This window comes from Entelurus aequoreus, linkage group LG22 (genome assembly GCF_033978785.1).
Source record: "Entelurus aequoreus isolate RoL-2023_Sb linkage group LG22, RoL_Eaeq_v1.1, whole genome shotgun sequence".
In the NCBI taxonomy this organism is placed as follows: Eukaryota; Metazoa; Chordata; class Actinopteri; order Syngnathiformes; family Syngnathidae; genus Entelurus; species Entelurus aequoreus.
The window spans coordinates 40100147-40118780 of NC_084752.1; the positions used below are offsets into that span (position 1 = coordinate 40100147).

The following is an 18634-nucleotide window of genomic DNA, read 5'->3' on the forward strand; positions in this document are numbered from 1 at the left end:
AGTACAGTTCCCTCCGGCTTCCTCCCACCTTCAAAGACATGCACCTGGGGATAGGCCCCTCCCACCTCCAAAGACATGCACCTGGGGATAGGCCCCCCCCACCTCCAAAGACTTGCACCTGGGGCTAGGTTGATTGACAACACTAAATGGTCCCTAGTGTGTGAATGTTGTCTATCTGTGTTGGCCCTGTGATGAGGTGGCGACTTGTCCAGGGTGTACACCGCCTATCGCCCGAATGCAGCTGAGATAGGCTCCAGCACCCCCCGCGACCCCAAAAGGGACAAGCAGTAGAAAATGGATGAATGGAAGTACAATCGGAATGAAAATGAGCAGACAGAAGTTAAACACTTATAATATCTGCCCCCTATTTTCACAAATGCATCAATTGACTTTCAATGTTGGCGACTACAAAGCCATATTTTCATTTTGCAACAATTAAACCAATAATAAAGAAATAATTCTACTCTGTCATATCTTTTCATCATCATGATTTTTACATATTTTTAATACAGAAAGAGATTTACATAGTTTTATTCCTCTGTCAAGTTTGTTACATAAACTCACACCTCTGATTGAAATACTTCTTTCCATTATTACCGTTCTAAATCTACATTTAGTAAAGATCTCAGTTCCTGTCAGATTATAATTACTTTCTCTTTTTACAAATCGGTTTTGAATAGTGTTTAGTAGAATTGTTGCATGTACATGGTTTTTAGGATATTATACTCTGCCAGTTCATGAAATTTTAATAAATGCAACTGTTTGAATATTGGGTTTGTGGGTTCACTTTTCCAGGAAAGGTTCTCACGGCTCTTTTCCGCAGAAGGAAAATTGGATTTAAATATGTTTTACCGCCACTACTCCACACTTCAATACAGTATGTTAGATATGGAACAATCAGTGAATTATACAAAATATACAATGCTTTGTCATTTAACAATTCCTTCACTTTTATCATTTAATGTCGCCTGGATTTAATCTATTTTTATTGGTGACGCTCGTTAAACGATTAATCGACGCAACAGAGTATAAATCGAAGGTTTTTTGTAATTGATTTATTTTAATTAAATGTTGCAGCTTGAGCTGCACCTACCAATTATTTTAGTAATATTCTGATTAATTTGTTTGATTTATCGAGTAATCGAATAAAACACCTTCTAGCCTAATGCGACTTTTGGGGGAAATAATTGAAATAAACAAGGATTTTTGTAATTACCTTTAATCTTTCTTCTTATAAATAAATGCACATAACATTGAAATTGCATTAATATATGTCACTATTTACTTACATAAAAAAGAAGTTAAAAAACTGTGTAGCCACATGAACATGAACCAGGTAGTAGACAACACATAACTGAGGTAAACAAAAAGACTGATAAAGTATGATACATTGAATGACAATGGAATTAAAGGCCTACTGAAATGATTTTTTTTTATTTAAACGGGAATAGCAGATCCATTCTATGTGTCATACTTGATCATTTCGCGATATTGCCATATTTTTGCTGAAAGGATTTAGTAGAGAAAATCGACGATAAAGTTCGCAACTTTTGCTCGCTGATAAAAAAAAGCCTTGCCTGTAGCGGAAGTAGCGTGACGTCACAGGAGCTAGTATTCCTCACAATTCCCCGTTGTTTACAATGGAGCGAGAGAGATTCGGACCGAGAAAGTGACGATTACCCCATTAATTTGAGCGAGGATGAAAGATTCGTAGATGAGGAACGTTACAGTGAAGGACTTGAGAGGCAGCGATGGACGTATCTTTTTTCACTCTGACCGTAACTTAGGTACAAGCTGGCTCATTGGATTCCACACTCTCCTTTTTCTATTGTAGATCACAGATTTGTATTTTAAACCACCTGGGATACTATATCCTCTTGAAAATGAGAGTCGAACGCGAAATGGACATTCAGTGCCTTTTACATCGGCGAAATGCTTTAGCTACGAGCTAGCGTGATAGCATCTTGCTTTAACTGCATCTAGAAACAGAATAAATAAACCCCTGACTCGAAGGATAGATAGAAAATCAACAATACTATTAAACCGTGGACATGTAAATACACGGTTAATGCTTTCCAGGCTGGCAAAGGTTAACAATGCTGTGCTAAGGACGCCATTGAAGCTAACTTAGCAACCGGATTGCACAGAGCTATGCTAAAAACATTAGCTCTCCACCTACGCCAGCCAGCCCTCATTTGCTCATCAACACCCGTGCTCACCTGCGTTCCAGCGATCGGCAGAAGGACGAAGGACTTCACCCGATGCGTTTGGCGGCCCGGAGACGTAGGAAGTCAAGGTGAAGTCGGCGGCTAGCGCTCCAACAAAGTCCTCCTGGTTGTGTTGCTGTAGTCCGCTGCTAATACACTGATCCCACCTACAACTGTCTTCTTTGCAGCCTTCATTGTTCATTAAAAAAATTGCAAAAGATGTCCAGAATACTGTGGGATTATGAAATGAAAACAGAGCTTTTTGTATAGGATTCTACGGGGTACCATAACTTCCGTTACTCGGACTTCGTCACGCGCATACGTCATCATACCGCGATGTTTCAGCCGGATATTTCCCGGGAATTTTAAAATGTCACTTTATAAGTTAACCCGGCCGTATTGGCATGTGTTGCAATGTTAAGATTTCATCATTGATATATAAACTATCAGACTGCGTGGTCGCTAGTAGTGGCTTTCAGTAGGCCTTTAACAATTTAGCATACACACAACTGAACAGGTATTAATTAGAGGAGGGGTGTTTGATTTTTGGACAATTAGTTCACTTTTTGCATACAAACTGTAGATAATGCGTGTCCTCTCACGTGTTTGAATAAAACACTCCTTATGCAAGTCAAACATGTGATGGCATTAGACTTTTACCGTGTGTCTGCTTGTTTGGTGCTCTTAAAATATGCGGGATGATTTCTGTTATGGTTGTATCATTAGCTACGCGCACATGGACACATTTAATGGGATTAAATGCCTGTGTAGCGTCTTCCATGTTGAGTTGTTTCTGCAGCCTGTCACTACAAAGCCAACTGCCCATTTCTGCATGTAAGAGACTAACTTATGTCTTAAGATGTGTTGCCGGAGACGTTTCAGGGATTTGAAGTCGCTGCATTCCCAAAATGTGATCAGATTAATAATGACGTTGGAATAATCCGCATTAAACATTTGAGAGCCCTAAAATAAACAATTTAAATTCAACCGAATAGCGAGCGAGCCTTACATTTGTTTTTGTCAAGGTCGTAATAGTGATTAGGGTTGGGCGACAAAACAATATCAAAATATATTACGATACACACGTAACGATATCAATAAAAAAATGCAGACGATGAATCATTAAAATGTTTTTCCTTCTTTGTCAGAAAAAAACAAGGTTGGTTGCATGAACAAAGGCGCTCGCTCTCTGGTAACCGAGCAACGCAGGAAGTGATCACTGATCAGCGGGACTGACACGCTAGCAGCAACAGTATCAACTATCAAATTTGCTTGTGCCATCTTGTTGACTCAGGACTGACTCTTTGCATGGAGTGACAAGAGAAAGAGAAAATGAGTGCTGCAGAAAGCGAATAAATTGTGGATAAAACAGGAAAAGTCAGTATGGCAGTTTTTGGGATTTATTACCAACGGACCGTAGTCAGACCAATGTGGTCTGTAAATGATGCCAGGTGCTCGTCCTCATCAAGACCGGTGATACCGCGCTCACCCTTTAGAGCACAGCTGTAACTTCCTAGCAATGAACTTGCAGAAAATAGTTCTTCTCAATAGATAGATAGATAGATAGATAGATAGTACTTTATTGATTCCTTCAGGAGAGTTCCCTCAGGAAAATTGAAATGTTTCCATTTTCACACTTTGCACTATTATTTTACACCTTAAGCATTTTTTTTTTTACATTCATTATTTTTGCACCCTAATTTTAAGAGGTTATTGTTAAGTGTTCAATGTGATTTTAGAATTGTATTGACTTTATTTACCATGCTCGTGTTGACATTTCCTTTCCTTTCTGCCTTGACGGCGGAGGGGATCATAATCAGAGGAAGATTACAGTTTAAATTAAGATGTTTACGTTTAAAGGCCTACTGAAAGCCACTACTAGCGACCACGCAGTCTGATAGTTTATATATCAATGATGAAATCTTAACATTGCAACACATGCCAATACGGCCGGGTTAACTTATAAAGTGACATTTTAAAATTCCCGCCACACTTCCGGTTGAAAAACTCCTTTGGATATGATTTATGCGCGTGACGTCACAAAAGCAACGGAAGTGGTTGGACCCCATCGGACCCGATAGAAAAGCCTCTTGTTTTCTTCGACAAAATTCCACAGTATTCTGGACATCTGTGTTGGTGAATCTTTTGCAATTTGTTTAATGAACAATGGAGGCTGCAAAGAAGAACGTTGTAGGTGGGATGGATCGGTGTATTAGCGGCTAAGTACAATACTTACAGCAACACAACAAGGACTACTTACTACGCCTAGCCGATGCTTGCCGCCAAACCCACGGATGAAGTCCTTCGTCGCGCCGTTGATCGCTGGAACGCAGGTGAGCACGGCTGTTGATGGGAAGATGAGGGCTGGCTGGCGTAGGTGGAGCGCTAATGTTTTATCATAGTTCTGTGAGGTCCGGTTGCTAAGTTGCTAAATTAGCCTTAGCGTCGTTAGCAACAGCATAGTTAAGCCTTACCAGGCTGAGAATTTTTAACCGTGTAGTTACATGTACATGGTTTAATATTATTGTTGGTCTTCTGTCTATCCTTCCAGTCAGGGGTTTATTTATTTTGTTTCTATCTTCATTTGAGAACGATGCTAGCACGCTAGCTCAGTAGCTAAGTGTGTCACCGATGTATTGTCTTGGAGATAAAAGTCACTTTAAATGTCCATTTTGCGTGCTCGACTCTCATTTTCAAGAGGATATAGTATCCCAGGTGGTTTAAAATACAAATCCGTGATCTACAATAGAAAAAGGAGAGAGTGTGGAATCCAATGAGCCAGCTTGTACCTAAGTTACGGTCAGAGCGAAAAAAGATACGTCCATCACTGCCTCTCTAGTCCTTCACTGTAACGTTCCTCATCTACGAATCTTTCATCCTCGCTCAAATTAATGGGGTAATCGTCACTTTCTCGGTCCGAATCTCTCTCGCTCCATTGTAAACAACGGGGAATTGTGAGGAATACTAGCTCCTGTGACGTCACGCTACTTCCGGTACAGGCAAGGCTTTTTTTTTTTATCAGCGAGCAAAAGTTGCGAACTTTATCGTCGATTTTCTCTACTAAATCCTTTCAGCAAAAATATGGCAATATCGCGAAATGATCAAGTATGACACATAGAATGGATCTGCTATTCCCGTTTAAATTTTTAAAAATCATTTCAGTAGGCCTTTAATATGTTTTTCTCCTGTTTTTTATTGATAAAAAAAATATCAATTACTATCAATATCAACAGAATAAAAGACATATCGTGATACAGTTTTCAGCCATACGGCACAGTCCTAATGGTGATACAATTTGAAGACCCTTTGCTGCACTGCTTCTTCTTCCTGTTCCCCTCAGTCTACTCTCCAATGACATTCGTCCACTTACGCGGCCGACAAACACATTCCGAGAGGTAATTACTAATTACAGAAGACCTTTGTCCTCCATTGTTCGGTGTGTCTGTTTCAACCGTTGCATTTAGTGCTTGGTTTCCAGCCTTGCTATTTTGACATGAAAGACCTAGCCAACAGGAAATTAAGAGTGTGTGTGACTTCCTCTTTTTTTTTTACCCCATGTGGAGGCCAAACTTAGGCATACATTGCGACGAAAACAAAGGATGGACAGAAAGAGGAACCTTTATCTGCAGAACGAGTACGGAAACACACCCAGAATGCACAGGAGATACCTTTGTCACATGCACACAGGTAAGAACACGTCTGCACCACATGTCTGACATTCCTCCAGGGTTGGCGCTCCTCCCATCTCCACAGCACCGCACACACTCTCGCTCCTTTATGCTCAGCCTTGCCGGTTTCGCGTCACCGACCACAACATTAGCTACACTATCTCCAATCCAACCTTATGATATAGATTACCAGTCCAGCCCTAGACTTTCCAGAATGTCTCACGCTGCTCTTTATTGTAAAAAGGTCACTCAGAAGTGGAGTAACGGTCACTTTTCCCACAATATAAGCAGGAATGTTTCCACAAATGAACTACTTTATAAAAGAAAAGTTTGCCCACCAAGCAGTGAAAGCTGACATTTTCCAAGGCAAGCCTCTGCATGCTGGTTTCATTGGAACTAGGATTAAAGGAGCCGTACGTAGTAATGCCATGTCACGTCATCATTACATGGCCCTGATATGTCAAAAATAATTAATAAATCATCTTCCGCCCGAATGCAGCTGAGATAGGCTCCAGCACCCCCCGCGACTCCAAAAGGGACAAGCGGTAGAAAATAGATGGGTGGATCTTCTTTTCCAATACCTCTATAACTGACAACAGTAGTTCATATGCTCATTTCAGAATTAGATTTACAGCCCCGAAATATTGTTATTGTTTTCATTTCGATGCCCCGCCCTCCACTGTTGGACCAATTAGAAAGTCTGAGTGTGTCACATCCAGGTTGCCATCTTGGTCTGGCTACTGCCACTGGTAAAGTTACTAAACATGTCAGACCTTAGCACATCCAAAAGTTACCATTCTCAACTTAGTCATGACAAAGCCAGGAACAAAACCATGCCTTTGAAAGATGGAGACCATTGAAGATTTTCTCATCTGACGCCAAACTTGCTCATTTCCTCCTTGATAGGTAAGTAAGGCATTTACCTTTTCTTATTACTTGTAATAAATGGAAATGGACATTTGGTATGTAGTCCAGTACAGTCTATGATCTTGTCTCACAAAGCTAGTATGTTCCTGCAACCAATGCTTAGTGTGATGGTGTTAGCTCCTAGTGTAATGCTTAGCATGCTAGCCCGGTCTGGACATACAGGCTAACATATGCTAGTTAGCATGTATGTCCATGTGTCATCCAACTGACAGGACAACATATATTTAGTACAAATAAGAGCTAAGTGGATATGGGTAGTGTCAGAGCCTATTTCCTTCTCAATATGCTGATACGCTAAGGAAATGGTTCCAACATTAGCATGGCTGTCATCATGGCAATGTGAAAGGTATGGAGACAGCCAAACCACATAATCAAATAATTCCTCGTTGGTGTAGCCCAGGAGTCACCAACCTTTTTGAAAGCAAGAGCTACTTCTTGGGTAGTGATTAATGCGAAGGGCTACCAGTTTGATACACACTTAAATAAAATGCCAGAAATAGCCGATTTGCTCAATTTACCTTTAACTCTATGTTATTATTAATAATTAAGGATATTTACACTTAATTGAACGGTTTAAAAGAGGAGAAAACACGAAAAAAATGACAATTACATTTTGAAACATAGTTTATCTTCAATTTCGACTCTTTAAAATTCAAAATTCAACCGAAAAAAAGAAAAAAGCTAGCTAATTTGAATCTTTTTGAAAAAATTAAAAAAAGAATTTATTGAACATCATTAGTAATTTTTCCTGATTAAGATTCATTTTAGAATTTTGATGACATGTTTTAAATCCAATCTACAATTTTTTTTAGAATATATAACAAATTGGACCAAGCTATATTTCTAACAAAGACAAATCATTATTTCTTCTAGATTTTTCAGAACAAAAATGTTAAAAGAAATTCAAAAGACTTTGAAATAAGATTTAAATTTGATTCTACAGATTTTCTAGATTTGCCAGAATAATTTTTTGGAATTTTAATCATAAGTTTGAAGAAATATTTCACAAATATTCTTCGTCGAAAAAACAGAAGCTAAAATGAAGAATTAAATTAAAATGTATTTATTATTCTTTACAATAAAACAAATACATTTACTTGAACATTGATTTAAATTGTCAGGAAAGAAGAGGAAGGAATTTAAAAGGTAAAAAGGTATATGTGTTTAAAAATCCTAAAATCATTTTTATTGTTGTATTTTTTCTCTAAAATTGTCTTTCTGAAAGTTATAAGAAGCAAAGTAAAAAAAATGTATGAATTTATTTAAACAAGTTAAGACCACATCTTTAAAATATTTTCTTGGATTTTCAAATTCTATTTGAGTTTTGTCTCTCTTAGAATTAAAAATGTCGGGCAAAGCGAGACCAGCTTGCTAGTAAATAAATACAATTAAAAAAATAGAGGCAGCTCACTGGTAAGTGCTGCTATTTGAGCTATTTTTAGAACAGGCCAGCGGGCTACTCATCTGGTCCTTACGGGCTACCTGGTGCCCGCGGGCACCGCGTTGGTGATCCCTGGTGTAGCCTATAGGCATACCTTGGTAAAATGTCTCCTCTTTAGTTACTTTAGTCTGCTAAGCATGCTCTACTTATTTTCACCAGTATAACCATTACAAGCTTTGGTTGTAGTTGGTTTTAGTCTTTGTTTTCGGATAAACTGACAATAACCATATGATTGTTGTGATATTGTACGCAGGCATGACCTACTTCTTCCTGAAAATAGCCTCATTTCTGTTGGTTAGAGATTTGTTATTGACAAAACGCTTGTCTATTCAGCTATTATGGTCCCAGACCTCAACCCCTAGTAAGAGGCAGTGTAAGTTTGAAGTTCCTCGGAGTAGCCCAATCCATCCAGCTGGATTCAGCTGCCTATCTGGCAACCTCAGTCAGGGAGAGGAGGAGGGGACTACAGGATTTTGACCGTGATTGCAGTACCATTTCTGGCCGCATTATTACATATGGCAACTTTAATTTAATAGACGTTGGTCATTTGCAAAAAACATTTAGACTACGTTTAGACTGCAGTATAAGTGGCCCAAATCGGACTTTTTCGAGATCTGATTTTTTCCAGCTGACTGTTTACACTGCAAGTAAAACGTGATCTTTAATCAGACTCCTGTGTTGACGCGCGCAGGCTCCCATGTGGCCCCCATGTGGCCCCCATGTGGCCCCCATGTGGCCCCAATGTGGCCTCGACATCAATTGCATACGCAGTTCAATATAGTGAAAACGAAGGAAGTTGACCGGGAGGAAGTCGCTACTACCACAAAATACAATAAAAGTCGCAACACATTAAAAATGTGTTTTTACGTGAAAATAAATTAAAGTAATATAATGTATGAATGGATGTATATAGTGTAATATATTTGGGAGGGTACTAATTTTTGATTGACTGTTAAGTAGAGGAGACATGGACATCAGCGTGGATCTACATGAGCTTTATTTTTTTAACTCGCATGTAAGCAACTGCACCACAGCGTCAATTCTTTAACAATCGCTATTTCTTCGGAATCTACATAAAGACATATAATTAGGGCTGCAACAACTAATCGATTAAAATCGATTATAAAAATAGTTGGCGATTAATTTAGTCATCGATTCGTTGGATCTATGCTATGCGCATGCGCAGGGGCTACTTTTTTTATTTTTTTTATAAACCTTTATTTATAAACTGCAACATGTACAAACAGCTGAGAAACAATAATCAAAATAAGTATGGTGCCAGTATGCTGGTTTTTTTCCAATGAAATACTAGAAAGGATAGAAATGTAGTTTGTTTGTTTTATCCGATTATTAATCGATTAATCGAAGTAATAATCGACAGATAAATCGATTATCAAATTAGTTGTAGCCCTAATATATATTCATATATTACAAATTATTTGCGCACTATTGACAAGTGATTCACCGAAAATTCAGTCATCTTGAACAGGCTTTGCTCACGAAACCAGATGTTGTGGTCAAATATCCTTTTCCGCTGGCGGCTGCGTCTCTCCCAACGCACACGAGTGACGTGGCTCGCCCAAAGCTGACCGGAAAAAGTCACATCCAGGTCGCGTTGTGTTCAGACTGAAGTCACATTTGAAAAGATCAGATTCCAATCAGAGTTGGGCTACATCCTGATGCGGCCTGAATCTGATACCAAAAGATCAGATTTGAAGCACTTTGAAGTGTTTAGACTGACAAAAAAAATCTGATCTGTGTCACTTGAGGGCAAAAATGTCTGATTTGGTGTCCAGAATAAAAGGACGCCTTTTAGCCTTAGGCTACAAGCCAAAGTGGCCCAAATCGGATTTTTTTGAGATACTATTTTTTCTAGCTGACAGTTCAGTTCAGTTTCAGTTTATTTGGAACATGCATAAAATACAATGTAATGCATCACATATTTCCACTGGTTTCCTTACAGCACGTCCGAAAAGGAGTAGGAAGAAGCAGAGTTTATTTAATCCCACCCCTTTTCATACCATAGTAATTTTATCCCATTTCCTTGTTCTCTGTAACAGAACAGTGAATAAATAAATAATATACTATAGTATATTAACAATATTATAATATTAGTATATTAATATAGTATATTAACAATATTAAGTAAGTAAACAATATTAAATACATAAATAATCTTTATCTAAAAAAAAAAAAAAAAAGGGGTCAAGATGTTCATCATATTTCAAAGTTCAATAAAGTGACAACACAGGAAGTTGACCGGATTCTATAAATAAACAAGGAAGGCGCTCCTACTACTACAAAATAAAATAAGTCGTCGCAGCATAAAAAATAATATTTTTACGTGAAAATAAATTAAAGTAATAATATGTACGAATGAATACACATAGTGCAATATATTTGGTAGGGTTCTAATCTTTTTTTGGCTGTTAAGTGGAGGTGTCAAGGACATCAGCGTGGATCTACGTTAGCTTTGTTTTTCAACTCACTTACGTAAACAACTTACCGTATTTCCTTGAATAGCCGCAGGGGCGCTAATTAATTTAAAACCTCTTCTCACTCCTGCGTTTACCAAAACCATGCGGGATTGACAAGCATGCGTTAATTATTTTAAAACCTCTTCTCACTCCGGCGCTTACCTTATCATGAAAAGCACATTTAATTAAAAAAAACGTTATTATGGTCTTACCTTTAGGTATAAATGAGTCCATGCGCAGCTCCTATAGAAGTCTTCCTTATCTTTCTTCAGTTTTAAAAGTCTCTCTGTCTCGATGGAGATCTTCCTTTAAGTATTACCTCCTGCTTTGATTGAAAGTCCAGTTTAGAAAACTGTTTTATTTTAGATATGTAATCCTCCATGGTAAAAGTGCAAGCAAACAATTCTGCCTGTTGTCTTCTTCTGCAGCACCGGTCTTCTGCAGTACCAGCAGTCGCAAGAAGGATCACTAGCGCCCTCTACCACCAGGAGGCGGAAGTCATTTAATGACTCATATTTGACTCGGCGGAAGTGCCAAGCATGCGCTAATTATTTTGCGAAACGAGTTTGACCCGGCTGTAATTCTAGGCAGGCGAATACTATATTCGCGGCGGCAATTCAAGGAAATACGGTACGCAATGTACGTAACATGTAAGTAAATACAAGAGCGTACACGTCAATTCCTGTCTTTTAACAAACGCCATTTCTTTCGGAATAAAAATAAATAAATAAAATATATATATAAATATTCACATATAGGTCGATAAGCAACACTAAATGGTCCCTAGTGTGTGATTGTGAGTGTGAATGTTGTCTGTGTTGGCCCTGCAATGAGATGGCGACTTGTCCAGGGTGTACCCCGCCTTCCGCCTGTGTGCAGCTGAGATAGGCTCCAGCACCCCCCGCGATCCCGAAAGGGACAAGCGGGGGATGGATGGAACGGATATTACTTATACCCTATTGTTTGCGTACTGTTGACTAGTGACGCACCGAAGATTCGTCCGCCGACTAAGACTTTGCTCACCAAAATCGGATGTTGTGATGACGTAGACACTTCTGCTGGCGGGCTGCGGCTTTCCCCGCGCACACGAATGACATAGCTCGACCAAATATGGTGCAAAAGTCCCAATCATGTCACATTCAGGACGCATTTCTACTTGGACTGAAGTCACATTTAAAAAGATCAGATTCCAATCGGATTTGGACTACCTCTTGAATTGACTTAAACAAGTTCAAAAACGTATTGGGGTGTTACCATTTAGTGGTCAATTGTACGGAATATGTACTGTACTGTGCAATCTACTAATAAAAGTCTCAATCAATCAATCAATCAATTGATGGGGCCTGAGTCTATTGAGAAAAGATAAGATTTGAAGCACTTCAGAGTGTTGAGACTGGCGGACAAAAACAACTGATCTGTGGCTCTTGAGGGCAAAATAATCTGATTTGGTTTGCAGTGTAAATGAGGCCTTAGACCACACATACACCAAAAAACTACATGATGTTATAGCTTGAATACATCCATTTGTATAGACCACAAACAAATAATTGTATAACCATACACAAGTTATGCTTTATGTTCAGCTTTATTTTGAAGTGGCAAAACAAAGTTTACTTTGTACAAAAAAGCTAGGTAATGACAATCTTTCCCTAATCTTTCTTGTTGGTCTGGGTAGGACTTGATCTTATCGAACAACCGGGAAAATCGGTTTTGAGTATCATCCCTACTAATTACATTATCATAGTAACTAATATATCATGCAAAAGCGCAGATTTCAAGCATTGAAATACTTAGTATAGTTGAAGACTTCCGGTCATTAGAAAACATGACTGCACATCATAATGGCAGCTACACTTTACATCTTAAGGATCTAGAAAAAAATATTTGGGAATGTCCGGCGGGCCAGATTGAAAAGCTTAACGGGCCGCATGTGGCCCCCGGGCCTTAGTTTGCCCAGGTCTGGGTTGGAGTGTCCGCCCTGAGATCAGTAGGTCGTGAGTTCAAACCCCGGCCGAGTCATACCAAAGACTATAAAAATGGGAGCCATTACCTCCCTGCTTGGCACTCAGCATCAAGGTTTGGAATTGGGGGTTAAATCACCAAAAATGATTCCCGGGCGCGGCCACCGCTGCTGCTCACTGCTCCCCTCACCTCCCAGGGGGTGAACAAGGGGATGGGTCAAATGCAGAGGACAAATTTCCCCACACCTATTGTGTGTGTGACAATCATTGGTACTTTAAAAGACACCTGTAAAGTCACCTGTATACATCATTTTAGCATAGCTATGTTAGAATTGCTACATTTGAAGTGAATTAGCTAATCAAGTCTCTTTCATCCTTTACAGTCCCTTGCTGTGAACTAACCTATCAATCCTCCATCACAATGTTCAAACATGGAAGCAGATCAATACAACATTTCGACCTGACTGGTGGATTGCATGTGATCAGCTGATAGCAGAACACAAAGCCCAACATTTAGACGCAACCTTTTGGCCTGCAGTCTAATACATTCAGCCTTTAAAGGAGAACTGCAGTTGTTTAGGAATGATGTCTACCATCACAATCCTTAGGTGGGACAAGCACACACGTCTTTTTCTTTGTTATGCTACTAACTCGTAAATAAACGCTACCAAAAGTCAGCTTACAATGAAGGTAATAGGATTTTCTCTATTCCGCCTGTAAAACTCATCAAATATGTTTTGTATACATGCTGTCAGTATATATGTCATGTAGTAACAGGCACATTCATGACAACAATGTTTAGGTATTGTTGCTCATTTTAAGCATACGGCGGGATATTAGTGTCACAGACGCATTACCACGTTCACTACTTTGTTTCCAACATTATTAATCATGACAGACTTCATGAGAGACAAATGATGATCCAGAACCTTATCTTTCTGAGCCTGAATATAAGGAGGATGAGTGTGTAAAACATATCCAGCTTTAGTGACACACTAAGCATCATGTAGCAGTAGGGGTGTAACGGTACACAAAAATTTCGGTTCGATACGTACCTCGGTTTAGAGGTCACGGTTCGGTTCATTTTCGGTACAGAAAACAACTAAATATACATTTTTTGGTTATTTATTTACCAAATGTGTAAACAATGGCATAACATACATATACACACAGGGTCCATTGCCAGGGTTAATGTGGTCAACATATATAAAATAAAAACTAAATAAGATAAGGCTCAGAATGGTTTCTTAACAAAACCTTTCTACATATAAAGTGCTTTTGATTGATTGATTGATTGAGACTTTTATTAGTAGATTGCACAGTACAGTACATATTCCGTACAATTGACCACTAAATGGTAACACCCCAATACGTTTTTCAACTTGTTTAAGTCGGGGTCCACGTTAATCAACATTAAACTGCCTCAAGTTGTTGCTCGGATTAAATAAAATGACAAAACTTTTCTTCTACATATAAAAAGTGCAACATTAAACTGTTTCAAGTCAACTCAGCCTCAGATTAACTTTTCTTTCCCCCACCAGCCTGGCTAACTTGGCAGTAAGAGGATATATTGTTCTTCCACCATAGAAGTGGCTCAAAATCTAGTTTCTAATGCAATATGGTCTTAAATCTGCTGCTATAAAAACATTTGTTATTGCTTTAGCCCTGTCTGACTCGCCGAGGAGAGGCTGCTTGAATGCGGTGGTGATGCTTCAAATGGGTTAGCATGTTTGACGTGTTGTCAGAAGCAGCTGCTGAACAATGTCGGCAAACCTCCGTCCTCCATTGTTGTATCGCGCAGCGAAAGTCTTCCCAAACGGGAGATCTTAACGAGGCAGGAGGGTCTCCCAGCTATGGCTTTTACATGTTGTCCTAGCCCGGTCGCTGCTAGCATGCCGTGTGTTGTGCCTCAGTGTGCATTGTTTACACAACGTACGTTACGCTACTTAATGTGTCCGTGTGGAAACTCGTTCGGTACACCTCCGAACCAGAACCCCCGTACCGAAACGGTTCAATACAAATACCAGTACACCCCTATGTAGCAGTATTGCTAAGTGCTTAACAAGAAATACAAACTACATCCATAAAATAACAATCACTTACAGTACAATGTCTACTCTCACTGGGATGCAGAGGGATGGGATGTTTACATCTTCCCGTTTAGTTGGCGAATTAATCATAATCCTCAAAAAAAAAAAAGTGGGTGTCTTTCTCGCCATCTCCGGGTTTAAATGGAATGCCAAAGTTGACCAACTCCTCAGTTTATGGCCACAACCTTCTTGTATCGAGGTGAAAGGCATGATTTATAATCTACAATTAGCTTCACCAACTCATAGGTGATGCAGCGGCAGCAGTTCAATATGTCAATACTGTAGCTGCATAAGTGTAAGCGTTAGCACTTTATGTGTAAGCGTTAGCACTTAAAATAACAATTACGCTAATACTCAGGTCACGCGATGTAAATGGAGGATGTTTTTTAGAGGGCTTTATGGGCACAATGGAGTACTCTCATTAGCTGCATTGCCATATGTTACAAAATTGAATGCATTAAAAAAAAGAAAAACATACGTTATTTTGATTGCAATTGTGAAAATTCCCCCCAAAAAGTGCAGTTCCCCTTTAAAACCCACGAGGTAATCATTTACAGTGTATTGAGCAAACAAGAGGTCACTGGCGGGTTCTCGAGTAACAACAAACTAATCCCAGTCAATGAAGTCTGAGGCAGCGTCCACGTCTGCAGCCAGATGTGTGGAAGTGCACGTCTGCAGCCAGATGTGTGGAAGTGCACGTCTGCAGCCAGATGTGTGGAAGTGCACGTCTGCAGCCAGATGTGTGGAAGTGCACGTCTGCAGCCAGATGTGTGGAAGTGCACGTCTGCAGCCAGATGTGTGGAAGTGCACGTCTGCAGCCAGATGTGTGGAAGTGCACGTCTCATGTGTGGAAGTGCACGTCTGCAGCCAGATGTGTGGAAGTGCACGTCTGCAGCCAGATGTGTGGAAGTGCACGTCTGCAGCCAGATGTGTGGAAGTGCACGTCTGCAGCCAGGTGTGTGGAAGTGCACGTCTGCAGCCAGATGTGTGGAAGTGCACGTCTGCAGCCAGATGTGTGGAAGTGCATGTCTCATGTGTGGAAGTGCACGTCTGCAGCCAGATGTGTGGAAGTGCACGTCTGCAGCCAGATGTGTGGAAGTGCATGTCTCATGTGTGGAAGTGCACGTCTGCAGCCAGATGTGTGGAAGTGCACGTCTGCAGCCAGATGTGTGGAAGTGCATGTCTTATGTGTGGAAGTGCACGTCTGCATGGCGCAGCCAAGAAGAGGAAGTGACAAAGCCAGCACGCCAACATTTGCGGCGGTCGCGTGCATGTGACCGAGAGTCGTGGCGTGAAACTCAACACATGCCGGTTTAAGACAAGGAAACCACTTCCTTGGCCGAACTACTCCTTTTGTTAACTAAATGTTGATGCTGCCCGGTGTGTGGGTACACAGCTGGCAACAAAGCAGGGCCCAGGGTGGTCGACATGTGAATATGTTCTTACCTTGGCACTGGAAGCCCTGCTTGCCAAAGCCCCTGCGGACACAACACAGTGCTGGGATCAATATCAGTAATATGGAGGATTAATAAATGACGCATTCACTGACACTTGGCCATGCCGCAGCGGAAAGAGTGCGTGTCGATGCGGCAAAAAAAAAAAAAAAAAAAAAAAAAAAAAAAAAAAGATCCAGGCGGTTTATCGCTGCTTTGCTGCAAGCGGAGGGAGGAAGAAGGAGCTGCGGGGGGCTAGCAGGTCGACTTGGACGCACGGTGGGGATGGAACACACACTGCGGCGGCATCAAGTGAATCACCTGTGTCCTTACACACACACACACTAACACACACTAACACACTTACACACACTAACACACACTTACACACACGCACACACTTACACACACACACACACACACACACACACACACTTCCAGTCGTACTCACCAGATGAAGTCGGTGCAGTGGCTACAGAATGTGGGCTGCTTGAAGAAGCGCGCGATGAACTTGTGGTTCTTCACTTCGTGGACGTTCTTCTGGCGGAGGGCGCCCTGGCGAGCGAAGCCGCGCGCGCCCTCCGCCACCTCTCCGTCGCTGCCGGGGTCAGCCATCTTAGCGAGGAAGCGGCGGAGGTCCGAGGGAGGAACGAGGGGCCGAGGCGAGACGAGCGGCGAAAGGCGGCAGCTGCGGCTGCGTGTCTCGGTGCAGGTGTGTCCTCCTCCTCCTCCTCCCGCGTCGTCGTCTCCCCCGCCCCCCTCTGGCGACGCTGCCTCCGTACCGACGAGACCGTGGCTTCTTCCGGTTCGTTCCCGCGCCGCGCGCGTGCTTCCTGTTTGACTGTCGCTATACCGTCTGAGAGTGACGACACGTCGGCACCGCCGATATCATATCTTTGTGCTCTAATATCGATGCGCAAATTACAATATCACTTTAGTTATTTGACATCATGTATATTAGGGCAGTGTTTTGCAACCACTGTGCCGCGGCACACTACCGTCTGGTGTGCCGTGGGAGATTACGTCATTTCACCTAATTGGGGTTAAAAATATTTGTTGCAAAACCAGTAATTATCATACTTGCCAACCTTGAGACCTCAGAATTAGGGAGATATTCAAAATAAATATGTATATATTAGGGATGTCCAATAATGGCTTCTTGCCAATATCCGATATTCCGATATTGCCCAACTCTTTAATTACCGATACCGATATCAACCGATACCGATATATACAGTCGTGGAATTAACACAATATTATGCCTAATTTGGACAACCAGGTATGGTGAAGATAAGGTCCTTTTTTAAAAAAAAAAAAAAAATAAATAAATTACAAACATTTTCTTGAATAAAAAAGAAAGTACAACAATATAAAAACAGTTGCGTAGAAACTAGTAATGAATGAAAATAAGTAAAATGAAGTGTTAAAGGTTAGTACTATTAGTGGAGCAGCAGCACGCACAATCATGTGTGCTTACGGACTGTATCCCTTGCAGACTGTATTGATATATATTGATATATAATGTAGGAAGCAGAATATTCATAACAGAAAGAAACAACCCTTTTGTGTGAATGAGTGTAAATGGGGGAGGGAGGTTTTTTGGGTTGGTGCACTAATTGTAAGTGTATCTTGTGTTTTTTATGTTGATTTAATTAAAAAAAAATAAAATAAAAACAATACCGATAATAAAAAAAACGATACCGATAAATTCCGATATTACATTTTAACGCATTTATCGGCCGATAATATCGGCAGGCCGATTTTATCAGACATCTCTAATACATATATATATATATATATATATATATATATATATATATATATATATATATATATATATATATATATATATATATATATATATATATATATATATATTCGAATTCGAATCGCGATTCTCACGTTGTGCGAATCAGAATCGATTCTAATTTTTAAAAAAATCTATTTATTTATTTATTTTAAAAAAAAATTGTATTAATCAATCCAACAAAACAATACACAGCAATACCATAACAATGCAATCCAATTCCAAAAGCAAAGCCGAGCCAGCAACATTCAGAAGTGCAATAAACAGCAATTGAGAGGAGACACAAACACCACACACAACAAACCAAAAGTAGTGAAACAAAAATGAATATTATCAACAACAGTATCAATATTAGTTACAATTTCAACATAGCAGTGATTAAAAATCCCTCATTGACATTATCATTAGACATTTATAAAAAAGAACAATAGTGTGACAGTGGCTTACACTTGCATCACATCTCATAAGCTTGACAACACACTGTGTCCAATATTTTCACAAAGATAAAATAAGTCATATTTTTGGTTCATTTAATAGTTCAAACAAATGTACATTATTGCAATCAGTTGATAAAACATTGTCCTTTACAATTATAAAAGCTTTTTACACAAATCTACTACTCT

The 18634-nt window shown here is 40.0% G+C and overlaps 1 protein-coding gene across 10 annotated transcripts in view; it reads right to left on the minus strand.

Annotated features, from left to right (window-relative positions):
* The window catches only part of LOC133639703 (protein kinase C beta type), a 96114-nt gene extending 79053 nt beyond the window's left edge, over nucleotides 1-17061 (minus strand). For 3 of the 10 annotated variants that reach the window (XM_062033245.1, XM_062033248.1, XM_062033244.1), the window contains exons 1-2: nucleotides 16656-17061; nucleotides 16218-16249 (exon numbers count right to left, since the gene is read on the minus strand). In XM_062033245.1, coding sequence (XP_061889229.1) covers nucleotides 16218-16249; nucleotides 16656-16819 — 196 coding nt within the window. In that variant the 5' untranslated portion in view covers nucleotides 16820-17061. The remainder of the gene's footprint in view (nucleotides 1-16217; nucleotides 16250-16655) is intronic. The other 7 variants (XM_062033254.1, XM_062033251.1, XM_062033252.1 and 4 more) reach the window with 4 other exon arrangements.
* Nucleotides 17062-18634: the final 1573 nt, after the last annotated feature.